The sequence below is a fragment of the Delphinus delphis genome, chromosome 5 (assembly GCF_949987515.2).
Source record: "Delphinus delphis chromosome 5, mDelDel1.2, whole genome shotgun sequence".
NCBI classification, from domain to species: domain Eukaryota; kingdom Metazoa; phylum Chordata; class Mammalia; order Artiodactyla; family Delphinidae; genus Delphinus; species Delphinus delphis.
In genome coordinates, this window is record NC_082687.1 from 31,450,803 (window position 1) to 31,469,679 (window position 18,877).

General features: G+C 33.7%; 1 protein-coding gene across 7 annotated transcripts in view; it reads right to left on the reverse strand.

Annotated features, from left to right (window-relative positions):
- The window catches only part of FBXW7 (F-box and WD repeat domain containing 7), a 205,975-nt gene that overhangs the window by 21,156 nt on the left and 165,942 nt on the right, over positions 1-18,877 (reverse strand). For 6 of the 7 annotated variants that reach the window (XM_060012161.1, XM_060012163.1, XM_060012160.1 and 3 more), the window contains 2 exons: positions 8,139-8,221; positions 5,008-5,149 (listed from right to left, as the gene is read on the reverse strand). In XM_060012161.1, the coding sequence (XP_059868144.1) occupies positions 5,008-5,149; positions 8,139-8,221 (225 nt within the window). Of the gene's footprint in view, positions 1-5,007; positions 5,150-8,138; positions 8,222-10,639; positions 11,133-18,877 lie in introns of those variants that run through there. The other variant, XM_060012162.1, reaches the window with a different exon arrangement.

Consider the following 18,877-nt stretch of genomic DNA (forward strand, 5'->3'; position numbering starts at 1 on the left):
TGAAGGTAGTAGAGAAGAGTAGAAGGAGCACTGAGCCGTAATCAGGGGCCAAGGTTTCACCAGTAAACTCACTGTGGAACTGCAGGGAAGCCCCTTAATGAGTCTGCGTCTCAGAGACCCCACCTGTATAATGAGGGGCTTGGCCATACCAGGGGTTCCCAAGTGCTGTCTGAGTGGTGCAAGAATCATGGAGTCCCCCAGCCCACCATCAAAGAGTCTGATTCAGTGGTCATGGTGGGGCTGAGGGCAGTTTATGCTTTAAATAACCAACTCATCCCGTACGGATGTGGATGATTCACAAACCAGCAGTGGTTATTAGTCTGGATGATCCTTGGTGGTATCTCATTCAGATATATATATTTTTATGACTTTAGGCAGTCTAGCACCTGCATTTCATGTGGTAAAGAACTCACTTCTCTAGTACCTCCAGAAGATGGTTACTTAGTCTGTTTGAACAGTTCCAGGAGTGGAGACTTACTAGCTCCCATTCTACTCTGGGTCAGTTCAAATTGTTAAGTTCAACTTACACCAAAATCTGACTCAAAGAATATGATTCAGGTTTTGTTTGCTGAAGAAACCAAGAATCAGTCTGATTCTACTTTTATACAAAAGTCTTTAAAACGTTAGACAGAAACAACATTTCTCCCTTAGTCTTCTCTGGCTAAATACATGACTTTCTTTAACTCTTCATCACCCAACAGGACTTCTTGATCATACTGTTTCAAATACAATGGCAAAGTATTACTGAATTCATTTTCTTTTGGTACCTTGCTGTTTTAACATGTCGTTGGCTAGCAAATAAAAGAGATCCAAATAAGTTAGAAAACATGTACAATTTCTAAGTGTTACCATAAAACTTGATTAAGTCCTTCAAAGGAATAGTTTTTACTCCACTTTTAATTTCAAAACACAGAAGTATTTTCTACTTTATCATTCAAAAAAATATTATGGAGTATAACAGGCATTTTCAAAGTACATTCATAATTTTAATACAATACAAATATGCTTTGATTAAAATAATGCTAATAATGTTAATCTGATGACATTTGCATGAAGCTAGTGTTAATAGCTTCTTTTAACACCTGAGAAAACTGAGGTTCACAAAGGCTATTTCTTAACCAAGAGAGGAAACTAACATTTATTGAGTTTCCACTGTATTTCCAAGAACAGCTTTAAGCACATTTACATGTTTTCTCCCTTTCGACAACTTTTTAGTGTTATATCTATTTTACAGAGGATAAGAACACAGGCAAAAGTAGTTACATAATATCAATGAAATTACCCAGTTATTAAGAGGGAAAGCCAGAATTTGTACTAAGAGCTTTTTCTTCTAAGTCAAAGTGCTTCTCATTATATCAGGATACCTCTGAATATCAATTTCAACATCAGAGAATGTCAATGTTATTGGTGTCTTTACCTAGTCTACTATTTGCAAGTGAAAAACTATATATTTACACTCAAATGACATAAACAAAATAAAAAAGTGACCAATCCTCTTCCCCCAAATTAACAATCTGAAAGCATCAACCTGGGGCTGCCAAAAAAAGCAGAATCAAGGGCAACTGAAAATTCAAACAGTACAAAATTTGTTTTTTTTTTTTTTAGTTTTGTTTTTAATTGGTACTTCTATTTTAGAGTGGCATTCTGTTTCAGTTTCCCTTTTCCTAAAATGGTGTATCATTTGTTCTCATTCAATTTATAAATTGAGTACAGAGTACTTTGTCAGAATAGATGGAGCTGGACCGAAACAATGCTGTACCACCATCTTAGGAGGAATAGCAGAACAGTAAGGGGACAAGCTCTCCCATTTTGCTTGTTATGCCACAGAAAAGTCATCATTAAATGCCCGCATAGCACATCTGTAGAAATCATGCCAGTTTAATTGTCCCTCAAGTATACCACATAGGTCAACTCATGACTCCCCCACTTTACTATGAAATTATCTCTCTCTACAAGTTAAGCATTAAAGCATTGTAAGCCTTTAGGCAAAGGATTCATTTCTAGTTAGTTTGGCACCAGCCCTGAAAATTAAGGGCAGTGTACCACAATGGGGTCTTGGGTGTGTCAAGGCAGAAATGGTACTCAAAGGATTAAGGTCTTGATCTACCCGTCTAGCTGACCTTCTGTTGCTAGTAAACTTCTTTGCTACAGAATATGTATGTGAAAAAAAAAATATAGTACTACACCTGCAGGGATAATTCTATGTTATTCCTATTAACTGAGAACAAGTTTTCTACTTCTCCTATGAAAAGTGATCAAATGGGCCTTTTTATAGGACAAAAGCTAGCCTAATATAGTTTATTGAATATCATTAATTCTAAAAAAACAAGTTTTTAAAATTACAATGAACATTTCTAAATTTGGGATGCATCTAATAATCTATGGTATCTCTGATTTGATGACATACAGTATGTGGTAACACGAGGACGTTTCATTAAGAAAAGCATGAGTGAGCTAATAAACAAGCCAACATTGTACAAAGGACTCCCTAAAACACCCTCACTGCAAAATAGAGCACAAATGCCCCCTACTATATATCAGTATTTGAGATAGTTCTCTTAAAACTATATTTTATATATCAGTATTTGAGATAGTTCTCTTAAAACTGGTAAAAAAAAAAAACCCTAAATGGCTAGCAAAGAATATTCTGGGCCTCTGAAACATTGAAAAAAAATAGGTCCATACCACATACAAAATAAATCTCAGTCTAGACTACCTTCTGATAAGAAATAAAGCTTTGCATATAAAATAAACATTTTGGAGGCTGTCTACAATGATGATAAAACTATTACTAATAGTGTAATTTTCCATCATGTTGGTACTTTCCTATAAAAATGATATGAAATCAGCCTCTGCATACTCTCAAGTGCTGTGCTGCTCACACTACATGTGCGTGTAAGCATGACAATCCACACCCATATTCCTGTCTCCTTGGCTTAATCAGAGATGATGCAAGTCTTTAAAGCATTTTTTTTAGGCTTTGTAAGTGTCTGAGTGCTATTTTCACCTCTAATTGGCGGGATACATCTCTTTTTAAAAGGATGTGACAGGGGCTTCCCTGGTGGTGCAGTGGTTGAGAGTCCGCCTGCCGATGCAGGGGACATGGGTTCGTGCCCCGGTCCGGGAAGATCCCACATGCCGCGGAGCGGCTGGGCCCGTTAGCCACGGCCGCTGAGCCTGCGCGTCTGGAGCCTGTGCTCCGCAACGGGAAAGGCCACAACAGTGAGAGGCCCGCGTACAGCAAAAAAAAAAAAAAAAAAGAAAGGATGTGACAAATAATTTAGAATTCTGAGGCCATGTGTAGGAAAAAATTAAAATAAAATTTAAAAATCATGAACCTAAGATAAAAGAACTCAGATGAGGGGAGGGAATGATCCTTAAGAAAAGGTAAGTTTAATTAACAAATGACTGTGAAAATAAAACACAAAATCTTTGTAACTGTAGTGGTTCATAACATTATTGTAACAGTGAAGTATAACTTCTATGCCTCGAAGCCATAGATTCTCAACCTCAGCAATTGATATTTTGGGCTGGATAACTCTGTGTTGGGGGAGGCTGTTCCTTACACTGGCTCCACCCATCAGATGCCAGCAGTGTCCTACCCCCGACCCAGGCAGTTGTAAGAACTAAAAATGTTTCAACCAAGGGAAAATTTGCCCCCTGTCGAGACGTGCTGCTCTAACCTTTCAGTTATCAACCGAAAAAAGAAGTTATCCTAATTTCTCTGAAATCACCTGAAGGGTAGAAAACAATTTTAAAAATCCATTTTAAATAAACATTGCTTCAAGTGAGTTTTCCAGCTCCAGAAGAAAAAAACTGGGACATTTACTTAGTTATTGCCCAGGTATTTAAAATATTGGGATTTATAAAAATGGACACCATAAAATATGAAATATCATATAAAATCTATGCAATATCTTCTATTTCAACCATTATTCCCCTATGCATTCATAAAATACCATCAATAAAGTAGCCAGAGGTAAGGAAATATATTCATTTTACATTAGTACAGTGGCTAGTATCAGAGATACCTTCACTTTACATACTTTATATTATTCACTATTTACAAGGAATAATTAACCAAGTGTTTAATTGATGCCAACTACTTTGCTAAATACTTGACTTCTATGTGTTATCTCACTAGAAGAAAAGATAAATCAATTAATATCACTATCATGAGCTATAAAATCCATAAGATTCAAGGTTTGGTTGTAGCTGAACTTCCCGGTAAAATTCCCAAAACTTTAAATGCTAGTAAAATATAGTAATCAGAATTTTGAGCACAGTAAGCCACACACAAGCATGGCACTGATGGAAAGAAGCTGCATCAACTCTTGGAGGCTACAAGGGTAACAGTGATGGATAAGTTACCACTAGTGACTAATAGGCAGAGTTCTTAGAATGCTTAACTTCCAAACAGTGCAGTTTAGAAAACAAGTACATTCAGTAATACCAGAAACCCAAACATAAAGGAGAAAAAGAAAGGTCTTATTATCTAAAAAGCAATAAACAATGCAAATGCACACTTACACAAAACAAGCACTGGACTCTCTTGATTAATATACCTAAAAATTAAAGTGAGTTCCCTTATTTTTAATAACATTTTTAATTGAGATATACTTCACAAACATAAAATTCACCATTTAAGTGTACACTTCAATAGTTCCCAGCACACCCATCTTGCTGTGCAACCATCACCACTATCCAATTCCAGAAAACTTCCATCACCCCCAAAAGAAGCCCCATACCTATCGGCAGTTAGTCCCAACCTGCCCTCCTAACATCACCTCAATCACTAATCTCCTTTCTGTCTCTATGGATTTTCCTGTTCTGGATATTTCATATAATCATACATTATGTGGCCTTTTGTGTCTGGCTTCTTTTACTTAGCATAAGGTTTTCAAGGTTCATCCATGGTGTAGCATGTTCCTTTTCATGGCTGAATAATCCCTTATTTTTTGCAGCAAATAAGTGAAGCATTTCAAGTACTGTGTTTAGACATGTCACCTGAAACATTTTCAGCCACTCCTGGAGGCCTGTAGGTGGTTGGACAGATGTAATTCGGCGTCGTTGTTGCCCTTGGCCATTGGCTGCTCTCAGGTCTCCAAAAGTTGTCGGTGTTGCTGAACATGGTACGAGGCCAGCGGTACTACAAGAAAATACAAGAGTGGAGACAAAGACAGATATTTATTAAGAATAATGGGCTCTAGTTTAATAAGAATGGGATGACACGGCATATTTCAAACATCAATCAAACTATTATTTTTATTTGCTTGTTCCCAGAGAGCAAGGATGCACAAAACCTTTTCTGCTATTGTAGAGTAAGCTTCCTCCCTCCTACATAACCACCTGTTTTTATCCCGGCACAGCTAATTGCAACCAAATGACAGAATCTCTATGGCAAAACTGTAAGTTGTTGGTAACATACAAATAATGTTAAAATATTTGCTTAGAAGATTCAGGTTCCACTTGCCTATGTCTGGTCTTCAGCATCATAATTAAACAAAAGTTTAAATTTCTTTCACAAAAAGGGGTGTGAGATTATTAATGCTTTAAAAAAAATCATATGTAGCAGTAGTCTGTTCAATGTTTTAGACATTTCACTAGTCACATTATTCCTTAAGTTTGCCCCAGATGCCTTCTAAGTTATTTATAATATTTGTCTATTCCTCTCTAATTTCTATTGCTATGATTAAGCTTAGTCTAAATAATATTTAACAGGAATAAGCCTTGATTAGAAATGTGTTTACTCAAACAGGTAGGTAGGTAGAACTTATTTTATTATATGCAAAATTAAATACTGTAAAATGAGATCATTTTGGCTAAATACTTTTAGCCAATAATTTAAATTTTGAGACAGTTAAAAAAAAAAAAAACACCACAAACCTGAAATTCAATTAATTCTGCCACTAGTAAAATAAGAGATGATCTATCTCTAAAATTGTTCAACTCTCCTAAAAATGCCTAATAGCAGAAAAAGTAGTTAGAACTATGTTATTAGTATATTAAACTTTGCTTTCTAATTTCAATGCCTAATTAAATTAGTTAAACTCGAGGTAAGTACTGAACATCTCTATCTTAGAGACACGTGGAAAAAAAGGAGCAGAAAGATTCAGGTAACAAAACCGTGTTTGTAAAATAATCTTCATTTTATTGAGCTATGACAGTAAAGTGTTTTAAATCCAAAGAACGTATAAATTATATCCTAACAGTTAACTATCAAGCTCTGAAAAATTACTAATGAAACAACTCCAATTCTTTTTTATCCAGCATATCTCATTATTTGCTTAAAAATGCATCTCAGTCACCAGATAATACAGAAAAATCTTCATATCTACCACCTTTAAATCTTTTAGCATTATACATCTAAGATGGTCTCTAACATTCAACAACTAAATCTATTTTTCTTTTATCAAATTTCAAAGGTAAGCTCTATTTTCTTCTCTGAAATGAAATAGGATGTGATTATAACTTAAATTTTCTAACAAAAATGATGAAAAATCATAGTTTCATCTTATTATTAGAAAATCTTTCAACAAAATTAAAGAACATCAAAAATACACTGATCAAGTCTCCAAAAAGACACGGCAATCAATATGCTGTCTGGTTTGCTTTAGTAAGACTGTGTGTTAAAAGGCTAAAAATAAAACTTTCACCTTTGCAGGTACTTTCTCAATAAAAAAGTCGGCAACTGAAGAAAAATTTTACTAAAATGTGTTCTGTGGTAAAAATTCAGCAGTCATTTATAAACTGCCTTAAAAACAACTGAACCATTTAACACTTTTGCCCTGGCATTAGCCATATTAATTGAAGACCAAAATTATATGGTTAACTGAAATCTATACATTAAAAAAAACAGCACATTTTAAACATTAAACTCAATTTTCTCATCCAAGAAACAGTTTATCAAGATTAGAAGAAAAAAAACAAAAATGAAGTGAATAGTTTCACTTGTCTATCACTCCACACCCTCTGGCGGAAGTGCCAAAACACAGTGAAATTTTCAAAAGGCAAAGCCTACATAAGAGGGAGGAAGGGAACAATTAACATGGGATCATCACACAAAAAGCATTTCCTGAGTAACCAAGAAATAGCTTTATTTTTCTCTTTTGTATCATTTTTGTATATAAAACTACTCTAATTATTATGATTTCTAAGTTTCACCAAAGAGCATCTGAAAGAAATATTTTCCACAACTGAATGAAGTAAAAGTATAAACTGGTTCCCTGGAAAAAAGAGATGCAATCTGTAACAATGTTCAATCACATAAACTTATGTCTGAGCAATGTTAATTTTATTGTATCTTAAAGAGTAAAAATAAATCTAAATCAAAATATTGAGGGGAAAAAAAAGAAATGTCACCATAATGAAGTTCTTATGGTTTCTATAACTTTCAATCAGTTATTTGAAGAAGTGACAATTATGCAAAAAAGACCCCCCATAAAACCCTTAAGATGCTTTTGTCATTTAAATTTTAAAATACCACATTCCAAATGACATCCAAAGCCATTTTTAATTAGCTGGGTAATAGATATTGTGCTTAAGTTAGCCTAATTAGCGTGAGAGTGGGAAAAGTTTTATACTGATGCAAAATCCAAAAATGATGGAATGGTGCAGGAAACAAGAGTACAGTTGTATTTAGTTGTTATGGAAACTATTCTACTGGTGTGGAAATGTATGTGTTAAAAACATAAGACTTACGAAGCAAATAAAGGGAGTTTCTAACATAGTAATCTCATGAAATAAGATTCAGTTAGTAATTGTGTGGTCTATTTCACTGTTAACAAATGTATCTTCAGTTATGCATATATAACTATCCACCCTAGAACAGCTGTTGCTATAGTAACAAGATACATTTGCTCATATCCATATTTTACGATTTACTTTTTAGAATTCCTTAAAAATTATGATTTAAAAATTTTGTAGATAAGAGAACTTCTGCTTGTGTCTTACTTCAATGTATTAGTAATATAAAGCCACAGTGGCAGTCATTCTTCTCCTTATTTAAAATGTATGTTTCTCAACTTTCAGTGATCTCAAAATGTGTTAAAACAGTCAACAGCATTAGTGACAGAATCATCAACTCTTTAAAGAAACATGAGAATCATGAGAGAATGAATTATTATACTTAATATTACCTTGTATATTCTGAGACTTTGCATGGTTTCTTTCCCAAAGAAAAAGAGCGGACCTCAGAACCATGGTCCAACTTTCTTTTCATCTATAAGGTAAAACAAATGAGATATGTTGAAAAAAAATCACCTGTCCAACTATCAAATCTTAATGTTAGCATCAGTAATACTGAAAAAATTCTTAAGTTTTCAAATGCCCTCAATGTTAATTAGGCATAGTTAATTAATATAGAAAATAAATGTTTCATACTTTCTTCTATTAGTTCTACTTTGTTTTACTCTTTACAAGACTGGAAAGGTGAATTTTCCCCCCTAATATTTGTCCAGAAGAACAGTGTATGGTGATTTAAAAATTGATATCCATCGTATATATTCCTTGAGAGTACTATATCTTTCACATTTTCTAGTTTAAGAACCAACACAGAGGAACATGTCATGTTAACCCACACAGAAAAGAACCATATTTAATATACTGTTCTTAGTGATTTACATTTTCCTTTAAAAACGTATTTTAAGAAAGATAAACAACAAATTCAAAATTTCAAAATCAGAATGGAAGTAATAGTCACTGAATTTAAAACACATTATTATAAAAGGGTAAGGAGAATAATGTAAATAAAATGCTCTTGAAAAGTAATTATGATAAGGCATAAAGCAATGAATATGGGCAATGAAGACAGTACAAATAAGTAAGTCCATAATAAGAGGGAAATCTGGAGATGGTATAATAACGGTAGGAAAAAAGCCATCAATTGATATTTTACACAGAATACATAGCTCTACTGACAGATACTCACTCAGGACAAAATATTCTAACTTGAAAACCAACAAGAAAAACAGAAAGATTTAAAAAGAATGAGTTATGCATCTTTGTAAGGTATACCCGACATCTGTAGTTTTAAAGTATTTTATTATGCTATATAGGTATGTAATATTGTAAATATATTCAGAATTATATTTTGTCGTCATCAATATTGAAATATATATATTTTTATATTTTACTATTGGTTAACTGAGGTCATCTTACTATAGATATGTTATAAAACTATAAAATAAGATCTGAGAAGATTCAACTTTCTCTATTTCAGCAACCCCTCTAAGATTTGTGTCTGCTAATTAATTACTGTATCATTGAAAATGATGGAAGCGGGGGAATCCCAGAGTGATAGAAAGTTACCCTCATTTTTGTAATAAGGTGAAAACCCTTGCTTTGCAGCAGCCTTATTTTCTTACCTATTCCTCACACGGGAACGTCATAACACAGCATGCCACACTGTAAATACCAGAGAGAAGCAACAAGACTAAAAGCTTTTTGAACCACACTCTGGGTAATAAAGACTGTTTTTATCATCATGAAGAAAGTATTCTAAAACACAGGGATAATCTTACAACGTTAGAGGCAAGAGGTGAGCATACGACAAGCTCATCCACAATTTATACCTTAGTTCATGAAATACCGACAGAAACGGAATTGGTCTTATTTCAACCCTTCAGAAGTTTCTGTGCTCATAACATTGTTTTAAAGTGATTCCTCTCAAAACCCATTATTTTCTTTCTCCAAATAATTTTAATAAAAGGCAAAAATAAATACTTTAATACATAGGTAGCCACATGCTTGCATATATATAAATTATAGACACACATGTACACATACACACAAATGTATCCATCAGGAAGGTCAGTCAGTACAGATTACCTTAAAAATCTATTTTTTTATAACTTCCACAAACCCTCATTTTCAAAGTTGTTATGATAAACTTTGATATTCACTGTAATTAAGTTTGTAATACTGGCTTTCAGAACTTCCCTGGATATCTTGTAAATACATTGGTGCAAATGCCATTTGCCACTAAAGCAAACTTTATTTCCATCTTAGAAATCCCTTCAATGAATAAAAATGCCTGAAATTCATATCAAGGGAACTGCTGTGAAAGGATTTTTAAATTTAGAATATTTTATAAAATAAAGCACTTTCTGTATGACTATATGTCTTTTAAATATTATATTGTTTACTGAAAATACCGACTTTAGAACCAAAAATCAATCCTGCAATTTTGAAAGGGTACCGAAAGTAAATATAACCTCTTTAAATATAAATCCCCAATATTCTAGCAATTCTAGACTTTAAGAGAGGTAACTAAAGAAAAAAGAAAAACCTATATATAAGGTATAGAAAAATTACAGGCAAAAGGTTCACTAAAAGCTAACTAAGGATAGAGTATTTCCAGGTCAGCATTTAACGGAGGCACATTTCTAAAGTCTGAATATATTTTTAGAGGAAAATTCTCACATTAAAATGTACATTTTATTTTAAATGTAAAGCTTTTTCCAGTTTATGTTGTCTTTCCATTATTTGCTTACATTCATGATATAAAACAGAATATCAGACATCCAGCCACCCACCAAAATTAGAGGATACTGCAGCCATCTCTGATGATACAGATTTTCCTTCCCAGGCAGGCACACACACACAATCATACAACACAGGAAGAAAACAGCTTACTTACTTTGTAAAAAATCATTTTTAGTGTGCCGTAGAAACCCATATTTTCTGGATTTTTCCCCTTCAGTGATTCTGTGCCCCCGTGTGTCCGGCTGCTTGGCAGTCTCTGACAATATAAACCTTTTTCAGGTAGGTATGTCACAGATTCTAATGTGGACATGCTCAGGCACGTCAGAAAAGGAAGATTAGGGAGCAGAACCGGCAACAAAACTCCACAGTAGAGGCAAATGCAGCTCAGTATCAAACCGCTTCTTGGGACACACATACATACATGCAGCTTGACTGAGGAGAACTCAAGGGAATAATGAGAGAGAACCGAGAAGATTATTGGAGGAGACTATGCCCTGTCAAAGCCTGGACTGAACAGATTCCTCCCTCAGCAGCAGAGGGATCAGATTACATCTTCCCTTGAACACAGAATGGTGCAGTCCAGGATTCAGCAATGCAGACTGCACATCAATTACATGGTGATCCGCTCCAGGGAACCCGTAAGCACACAGCGCGCTGAACAGAGGGAGGAGGTGGGCAACGAAGGAGACCGCCCCCATACCACAGCCCCCTCTCTCCCCTTTCAAACTTTCAGGAGGTTATTTTTGTATTTTGTAAAACCTGCATTTTTGAAGAGTTTTAAATGGCAAGCATCGTTTCCGCAAATAAGTCCTTTCAGAAACATTTTGAAAATGGAATATATTTTCATATGGTCCTCCCAACGGAAGCAAAGCAGTCTATTTTCACTAACTGCTACCCTATTACAGTCAGTCCTGGATTAGGTTTTTCAAGTAGCTTGGACAGTCCAAAATGGGCAATTCCAAAGGGAGGAATTAGATATTCTTTGGGGCAATTTACAAAAAGGTAAACCAGTTTAGAGCATACGACATTTGCAGAAATTATGTAATAAGTTATACTTCAATCTGTATATTTCTTATATTAAGATTTAATGTAAATATTCCCTTTGCTTTCCCATTCCATTCATTTAAAACATAGTCTTCAAGAAAATTACCACACACTGCCAATCCTTACTAATCATGAGAATATCTTTTTATGATTAACAAACTAAGTATATAAAGTCTGGCTGAAAGGTTCTGTTTCTCCCAAGAGAGCAAAAACTGTGCTCATTGGAGAGTCTTATAATTATTTGTTCATTTACTGTTGAGTAAACAGGAGGCACTGGATTTCTACCTCTAAACTTACTTTCACAATGTGTACTGCTTATCATTAAAAAGTTATTTTATAGAATAATAAAGGTACTAAAGTTTGCCTGAAGGCAACCTTTTTCTTAGAATGACTACTACGCAAATCTAGATATTTCATCACTCAACTTGCTACAAAACCAGCTTCAGAGGCAATTATAAGATTCCTTGGACTAGAAAGGCCCATTATTAAGGGCCTAGTTAATTAACTCCTACCCTCCCCATTAATGTTCTTTATTACAAGCAAACTGTGTGCCTATAGTTACTTAAGTACTTAAAAAGTTTCTTCAGGAAAAAAGAAATACTATTTTGACTTACTACATTTTAATACTCTCTGCTATGGTAATAAATGGCTTTTGTTAGAAAAATGATTCTAAATACTGCATAAAGTAGTATAATTTTAAAAATAAATGTTTACCTTTTTAATTAAGACATTAAGTCAGTATAACCTCTTTTACTTTATATTTTTTTAAACATCTTTATTGGAGTATAATTACTTTACAATGGTGTGTTAGTTTCTGCTTTATAACAAAGTGAATCAGCTATACATATACATATATCCCCATATCTCCTCCCTCTTGCGTCTCCCTCCTGTCTTTTACTTTAAAACATAAATAAGATAATCTAAAATTTTATGAAAATGTACATCTTGGGTCTTCTCCTGGAAGTTATAGTCTACATATTATCTTTAAAAAAAAAAAATCCCCTTCCTGGCTCTTAAACTAATTCTTACCCTCAGAAACAATATGTACATGTACCCAGCAAAAGTTAGTTTTCTAAATAAACAATTAGCTTACTTCAAAGGAAAGTTCCTTTTAAAAAGAAATCTCTTACTCTTAGGAAAAAAAATCCCAAATGTTAGGAACAGACCCATAAACCCTTTTATTAGAGCTTCAGAGCATGCAGGATTTAAAAAAAAAAAAAAAAAAAAAAAAAAAACGATACCCCCTCCCGCCATTCTGGGCTGTCTGAAGAAACTAATTGTAAAATGAACACCTGAAATTCCCTCTAAAGCTTGTCGGAGGACAAAGAGACTACCTACCAGTCACATACTGGTATATACCTTGACTTCAATTGAAATCATGTCCTACCTCTAGTTGAACTAACCTTTTCAAATTAAGTCTACTCAGTTGAGGACACCGACCAACTTTAATAAACCAGGAATGCCGTCTCAAAATCTAGGATAATTGAAGAAGAAAATATCTTAACTTTGTACATTCAACGGAATGCTCTTCTGGTCATATGGCTCCTATGCATGGCTATGAAGTTACAGGAAAACCTGATTCCCACAAATGTATGTTTATATGTAGGTATGTGTATTCATATCTTATTTTTAAACAGGTGAAATATTTATCTGGCTCAAAAATCAAAATGATATGCAAAAAGTAAACACTGAGAAGACTCTCCAACACCCCCACCCACCCATCTACCATGGTTCCCACTTGGAAATGATTTTCATTAGTTTGTTTATCCTTTAAGTGAGAATGTGTATGCTTATAAATACTCACAAAGACTTAATTTTTCCAAATATTTAAACAATTCTCCCTAATATCTTGTTTATAATGTTAATTTGAATTGCGAAGAAAGAATTTAAGCAAAGCTAGTCAACCAAGTCTCTAAGTAGATTCCAAATTAACAGAATAAAAATGAATGATTTTCAATATTCTCTAAAGTACTAGGGATGAAAATTGTGATCTATTATATTATTTTCATCATAATCTATATATGAACAAAGCAAATGAAATCATTCTCAAATTCCTGTTTCTGGGAGTCTTGGTTAAAATACAAACATTTAAAACTTTATTCAGAGATTTAAGGTTTTTACTAATATGACTGAAAAAGGCTTTGTGTGTGAATCTTTATCTATCTTATCCCTGTGGTAGACAGAAACATTGTAAAACTGAGGTCAGTCCATAATCTATGTTAAATAAGTTTACCAAAAAAAGTATTTTATGCTTTATGCTAGAATGTTAGCTACTAAGTTCACTGAAAAAGCTAGTTAATCATTATAGCTAAGAAAATACTTGTGTTTCTCATCCACATTTTTAGAATTAATATCTCAGTGTATTCAATATCATTTTCACTACAATAAACTAAATCTTCATGTAATATCAGCTAAGCAATGAATTTCCCATTCTATAAAGAATTATTTCTTGTGCTGACGGACGTGCTATAAACCTTGCTGAAAATCTATTAGTAAGGGAGTGACTAACAATGAAGTCCTTAGATCATAGCCTATCTGCTAATTCAGACTCAGTGCTCATTTCATCACAACTCCATTGAGCTAGGTGTATGAGCAATGCACGAGGGCAGTAGCTTGAAAACTGAAAAACAGCACAAAGATATGAAGATGTACTGCCCCAGAGTGTAAGCCTCTGGGAAACAGTAGCAGTAGAACGATTAACTTGTGAGCTAGTATAAGAGAAACGGCTCTTTCTAAGCAATTGGTGGGGATGACTACGTTTTCAGAAGAGCAAGCTGTGGTTATGGGCAGATACAAAAAACAATCTACATGTAAATAGTGAGAAAAATACAAACAGTAAAACAGTCTTCATGTATCATGTGTCTTCAGAGAAGTATGTATCTTATACATGGTGTCGACAGAGGAAGGAGTCGTTAATAGAGTACTTTTCCTCACCTTGACTCTCAGAGTTCATTATTTCCATTTTAAATATATTCTTCCATTGCACTTATCATACCTCATTGTAATTTTTATACATCCCTCTCCCCTACCACTCAAAGGTTCACAGCTTTCTAAGACATAGCAGAAAAATGATATGTAACAAATAATTAATAGTTTTGAATCACTGACCATACAAACAAGTAGTAGCAACCATGGCATCATTTTTCTAAAGCATAAATATATAACTAGTACTAAATTATACTTAGTGCTAAAAGTCCAACTATTGTATTATAATTAGTTGATGATACTATAAATACTATTGGTTCTTTGCATTACTTTGCCAACATTTAAAATTTTATTTCCATTTTATAATAGTAGGATAATGTGTTTATATTTGTACATCAGTGATTTTCTTCATTACTATTATGACAACATTCTTTACTCTGATGTTACACTAAGAAAACCACCTAGCACAGTTAGCCGTCTTGCCCTGAGCACAGAATTTAGATTAGAGACAGTTTGGGATTTCAACATCAAAGAAAGGAATGGCAAGCATGTTGAGGTTGAAACAAACTTGAAATCTCACTAACCCACAATCATCAGGTTTCTGGGGTGCTAGTTCTTATTAAAAGGTTCACAACTGAAATTGGCAAGTTAATAAACCTGTTCTATCACAGGTATTATCTATTAAAATAGGATGTATGCCCAGCACCTACATTTTCCCTAATACAAGTAGGTGGCAGTATTGATCAATAAGCTATTTTCACATTTATTCATTCATTAAGCATTTATTTACACCAACTATGTGTCAGGCACAGGATAGTACATAATTTAAAAAACTTTTTCTTCCTCCATTGAATTTATGCTCAATTTAAGACAGAGAATAGGGTGATACATATACACATCTGATTCTTAGAACTCACACTGAAATTAGTTCAAAAAATTTTTTGAGAATATGTAAAACGAAACAAGGTAAGCCAGATTTAGTTTGAAATTACCATCCAAGGAAACAAATATTAAAATACTACTGCATTAGAAAATATCCCAAACACTAAATATTGTAATATATAACAACTTTGTTTAAAATACACTTGTTGGGAAGTGAGGGGGATGCTTCTAATAATATACAAAATCCTAACCTCAGTAAATCAAAATGCAAATCAAACTATCACAGCTTAGACTGGTTTAAAAAAATTTTAAGATAACTATGATTGTAGGAGTGGTACTTAAAATTTTTTTTCTTATTCCTGATGTTTAAAATATTTATAACATGCTTTATAAAAATGCAGCCCCTGAAGATTTGACACACATTACAATATTGATTCAAGATAAAGGTTTTTTTCATCCCTTAATTTGGGCCAAATTACTGATCTGATAAACACGCACAAATATATGTATCTACCAATAAATAAATATAGACACATACAGAATTTCATACAATAATGCAAGTTAAGAGTTCTATTTATCACAGGCACACAAGAAAATAATGAAGATGGGAGCTCTGTCTGTTTGCTCTTCTAAAATTTATATTGTTATAGAGCTGTCAGAGACTTACTACACATACCAAAACATTACTTACAATACTTCTTTGTAGACAAGCAACATCTGCAATAATTTGACAAAGTTGGTAAGTCACTCTGGAGTTTATCCTGAATTATCTAGAAGGCAATTAATCTTTAAATCTCATGCTTAGAATCCAAAATAAACTACCAGTAAGCATCTTGAATTCATACCTAGGAGTTTCCTCTCAAATTTTTATTATAAATTTTTTGTAGTAATCCCTTCAGTAAAGTAAGAAAAATACCATGGGAAACTATTTTTTGAAAGGTTAAGTTCAAGAAAAATAAAACAGCAAATATGACCCAGGAATGAATTTAATTAACATGGAGAAAGAATGAAATCAATTTTCCTTCCATGTATTGCTTAGAACCACATTTGCTCTTCTTTCTTTATCCAACTGGATATTTACTGCTGCTGTTCGTAATGTTCAAATATATTTACCTGGCTTGAGAAAAATTTCCTATAGATGTGGTATATCAACCTTGTATTTTAATATTAAAATAACCTTTCATTTTAAGCACTGCTTAAAATTCTGAAATTAATTTCTTATACCAGCTACTAGTCATGACTAAAAAGCTTTGAGAAAAGAGATAAAGGCTAAGAAGTAAAAAAGTTATATCCACTGAATCAACAAAAAAACCACTAATAGCAGGAAGCCATTGAGTGTAGAACTAGAAGGGATCTTGGAAATCACCTAATCTAATTCTCCTTCATTTGTGGAATGAACCTAAGTTTTGGAATCGGAGAAATCTGAGTTTAAACAACAGTTACGCCATTACTAGAGTGTTAACCTCGGTAGGGGTTATTTGACCATGATGAGTTCCAGTTTTCTCTTAAATGTGGTGGTAATACCATTTACCTTACCAACCTAGGCCACAGAGTCATTGTGAAAACACAGAGGTGCCCCTATAAAATAATAACTATTATTTACAGGTGAGAAAGGTAAGGTAGAGAATTTTCTTGCTCAGGGTCATACAGTTATTTTAGAGGCGTAGGCTCAGGTCCCACGTTCACTACTTTTAACTGATTTGCATTAGCTCTGTGAGGGCTCAAGTCCAGCTAAAAAAATCAGACATTACTAAAGAAGGAAAAAAGTGTTATATTTTGCAAATATATATTGCGATATATGCATATTAATTGCAAATATCAATGAAATATGCAAACCACAACTAAATCTTTATTTATTCAGTTCATGGAATGAATATCTAGGTCTATGTAACTATGCTTCTGCTACACTTGGGAATCTGAGGCAAAGACATGGTAATTGGGGAAAAGGTAACAGAAACTGAGAGAAAGAGTTAGCTTAAATGAAATCAATCAATTAAGAAAAAATCACCCACTATCTGCAAAATGATACTGAAGTCAAATAAAAACATTGCAATAACCCTCCACCCCTAAGATACTTAAAATCCAACTGGCAAGACAAGAGACTAATAGAGAACAATATTTGACTGGATATCAAGTGCCAAATTGGGTAGTGTAAGAAGTCAGAAAATGGAGAAATCATTTAACTAGTCTGAGATTTCATAAAACATACGATCTTGCTTCTAAATTTAAAAGACGTAAGTTTGGTAGATGTTGAGGAGATAGAAGGAAATTACCATCTGTGGACCTAAGATATATGTGGAAATGCCACAATCATTAACTTGAAGGATTGACAATATAAGACTTCTAGCAGTCACTAGTTTTATAAGGCTCATTAGGGAATAACCTTTTTAATATTATTATCTCCTAATTCAAACACTTAATACTACAGTTAAAATAGCCTTTAACTTACTAGTAATGGTTTCTTCAAAAGTACTTCCTGCCATGACTCATTCTTCCACTTTAGGGCTAATATGTGTCTTTCTGTACAAGAAGAACTTTACTGTGTGGGTGTGAAGACTGTAGACCTTTTATTTTAGTTACAAACACTGACTATGAAGGGGTCCTTCTGTTTCCAAAGGTACTCATACAGAAATCATATATAAAGGCAGGTTGTACTCTTGAATATAGGCGGGGATGGTACAGATATAAGAGAGTTCTTAAATAAACATTCAAATGTCATATTCACCAAAAAACTTTATGAAAAGACAATAAAAAATGTAACTCAGGGCCAAGGTGGATACCTGGCTCATTCTCACCAACATGTGGCCAAAAGGACTTCTACTATTCAAAAACACAGCTTGCTTGGAAAATGAAATACTTTGTCTTGTTCCACTCCCAGCCCTTTCTTCCCATGCCTTGCCCCTCCAGCCTCCAGACTCAAAGCCTCCTGCTAAGGAATAGATTTCAGTATAGAGCATTCTGAAGGCACAGAAACTGTTCACCATATACAAAACTAGGAGAAAGGTTACTGTAAAGCAGGAGTTGTGAGATTCAAACACATGATAAAAAGTATGGTCCTTTCGAAAATATATACACGTATATTTAAGTGTGTGTGTGTGTGTGTGTGCATGCACACATGTGTATGGATGGGGAAAAGCCTACATAAATATATAAAAATGTGCACAGTGGTCATCTAAATTGCTTAATAAGAGATTTTCCTTCTTTTTCTTTTAACTTGTCAATAAACCAGTATTCCTTATTATGTGCTAACAACTGTTCCAGGCACTGGGTATAAGGTAGCAAACAATGCAGATGAGCTCCCTAGTCTCATACAGTTTGTATTCTGGAGTGGGGTAAAACACACAATAAATAAACTAATAAATGAAAAAGATAATTTCATATAATGCTAAGCTCTAAGAGAGAAATAAAACAGGGTAGGTACTATGAAAGAAGTAAGTAGTTAACAGAGGGTAGTAGAGAACTGTAGCTAATTTTGAAAGGTATTACCCAGGAAACAACTTTTAAGTCAAAATGGAGTAGAGTCTAGACTCAGCAAGAATAA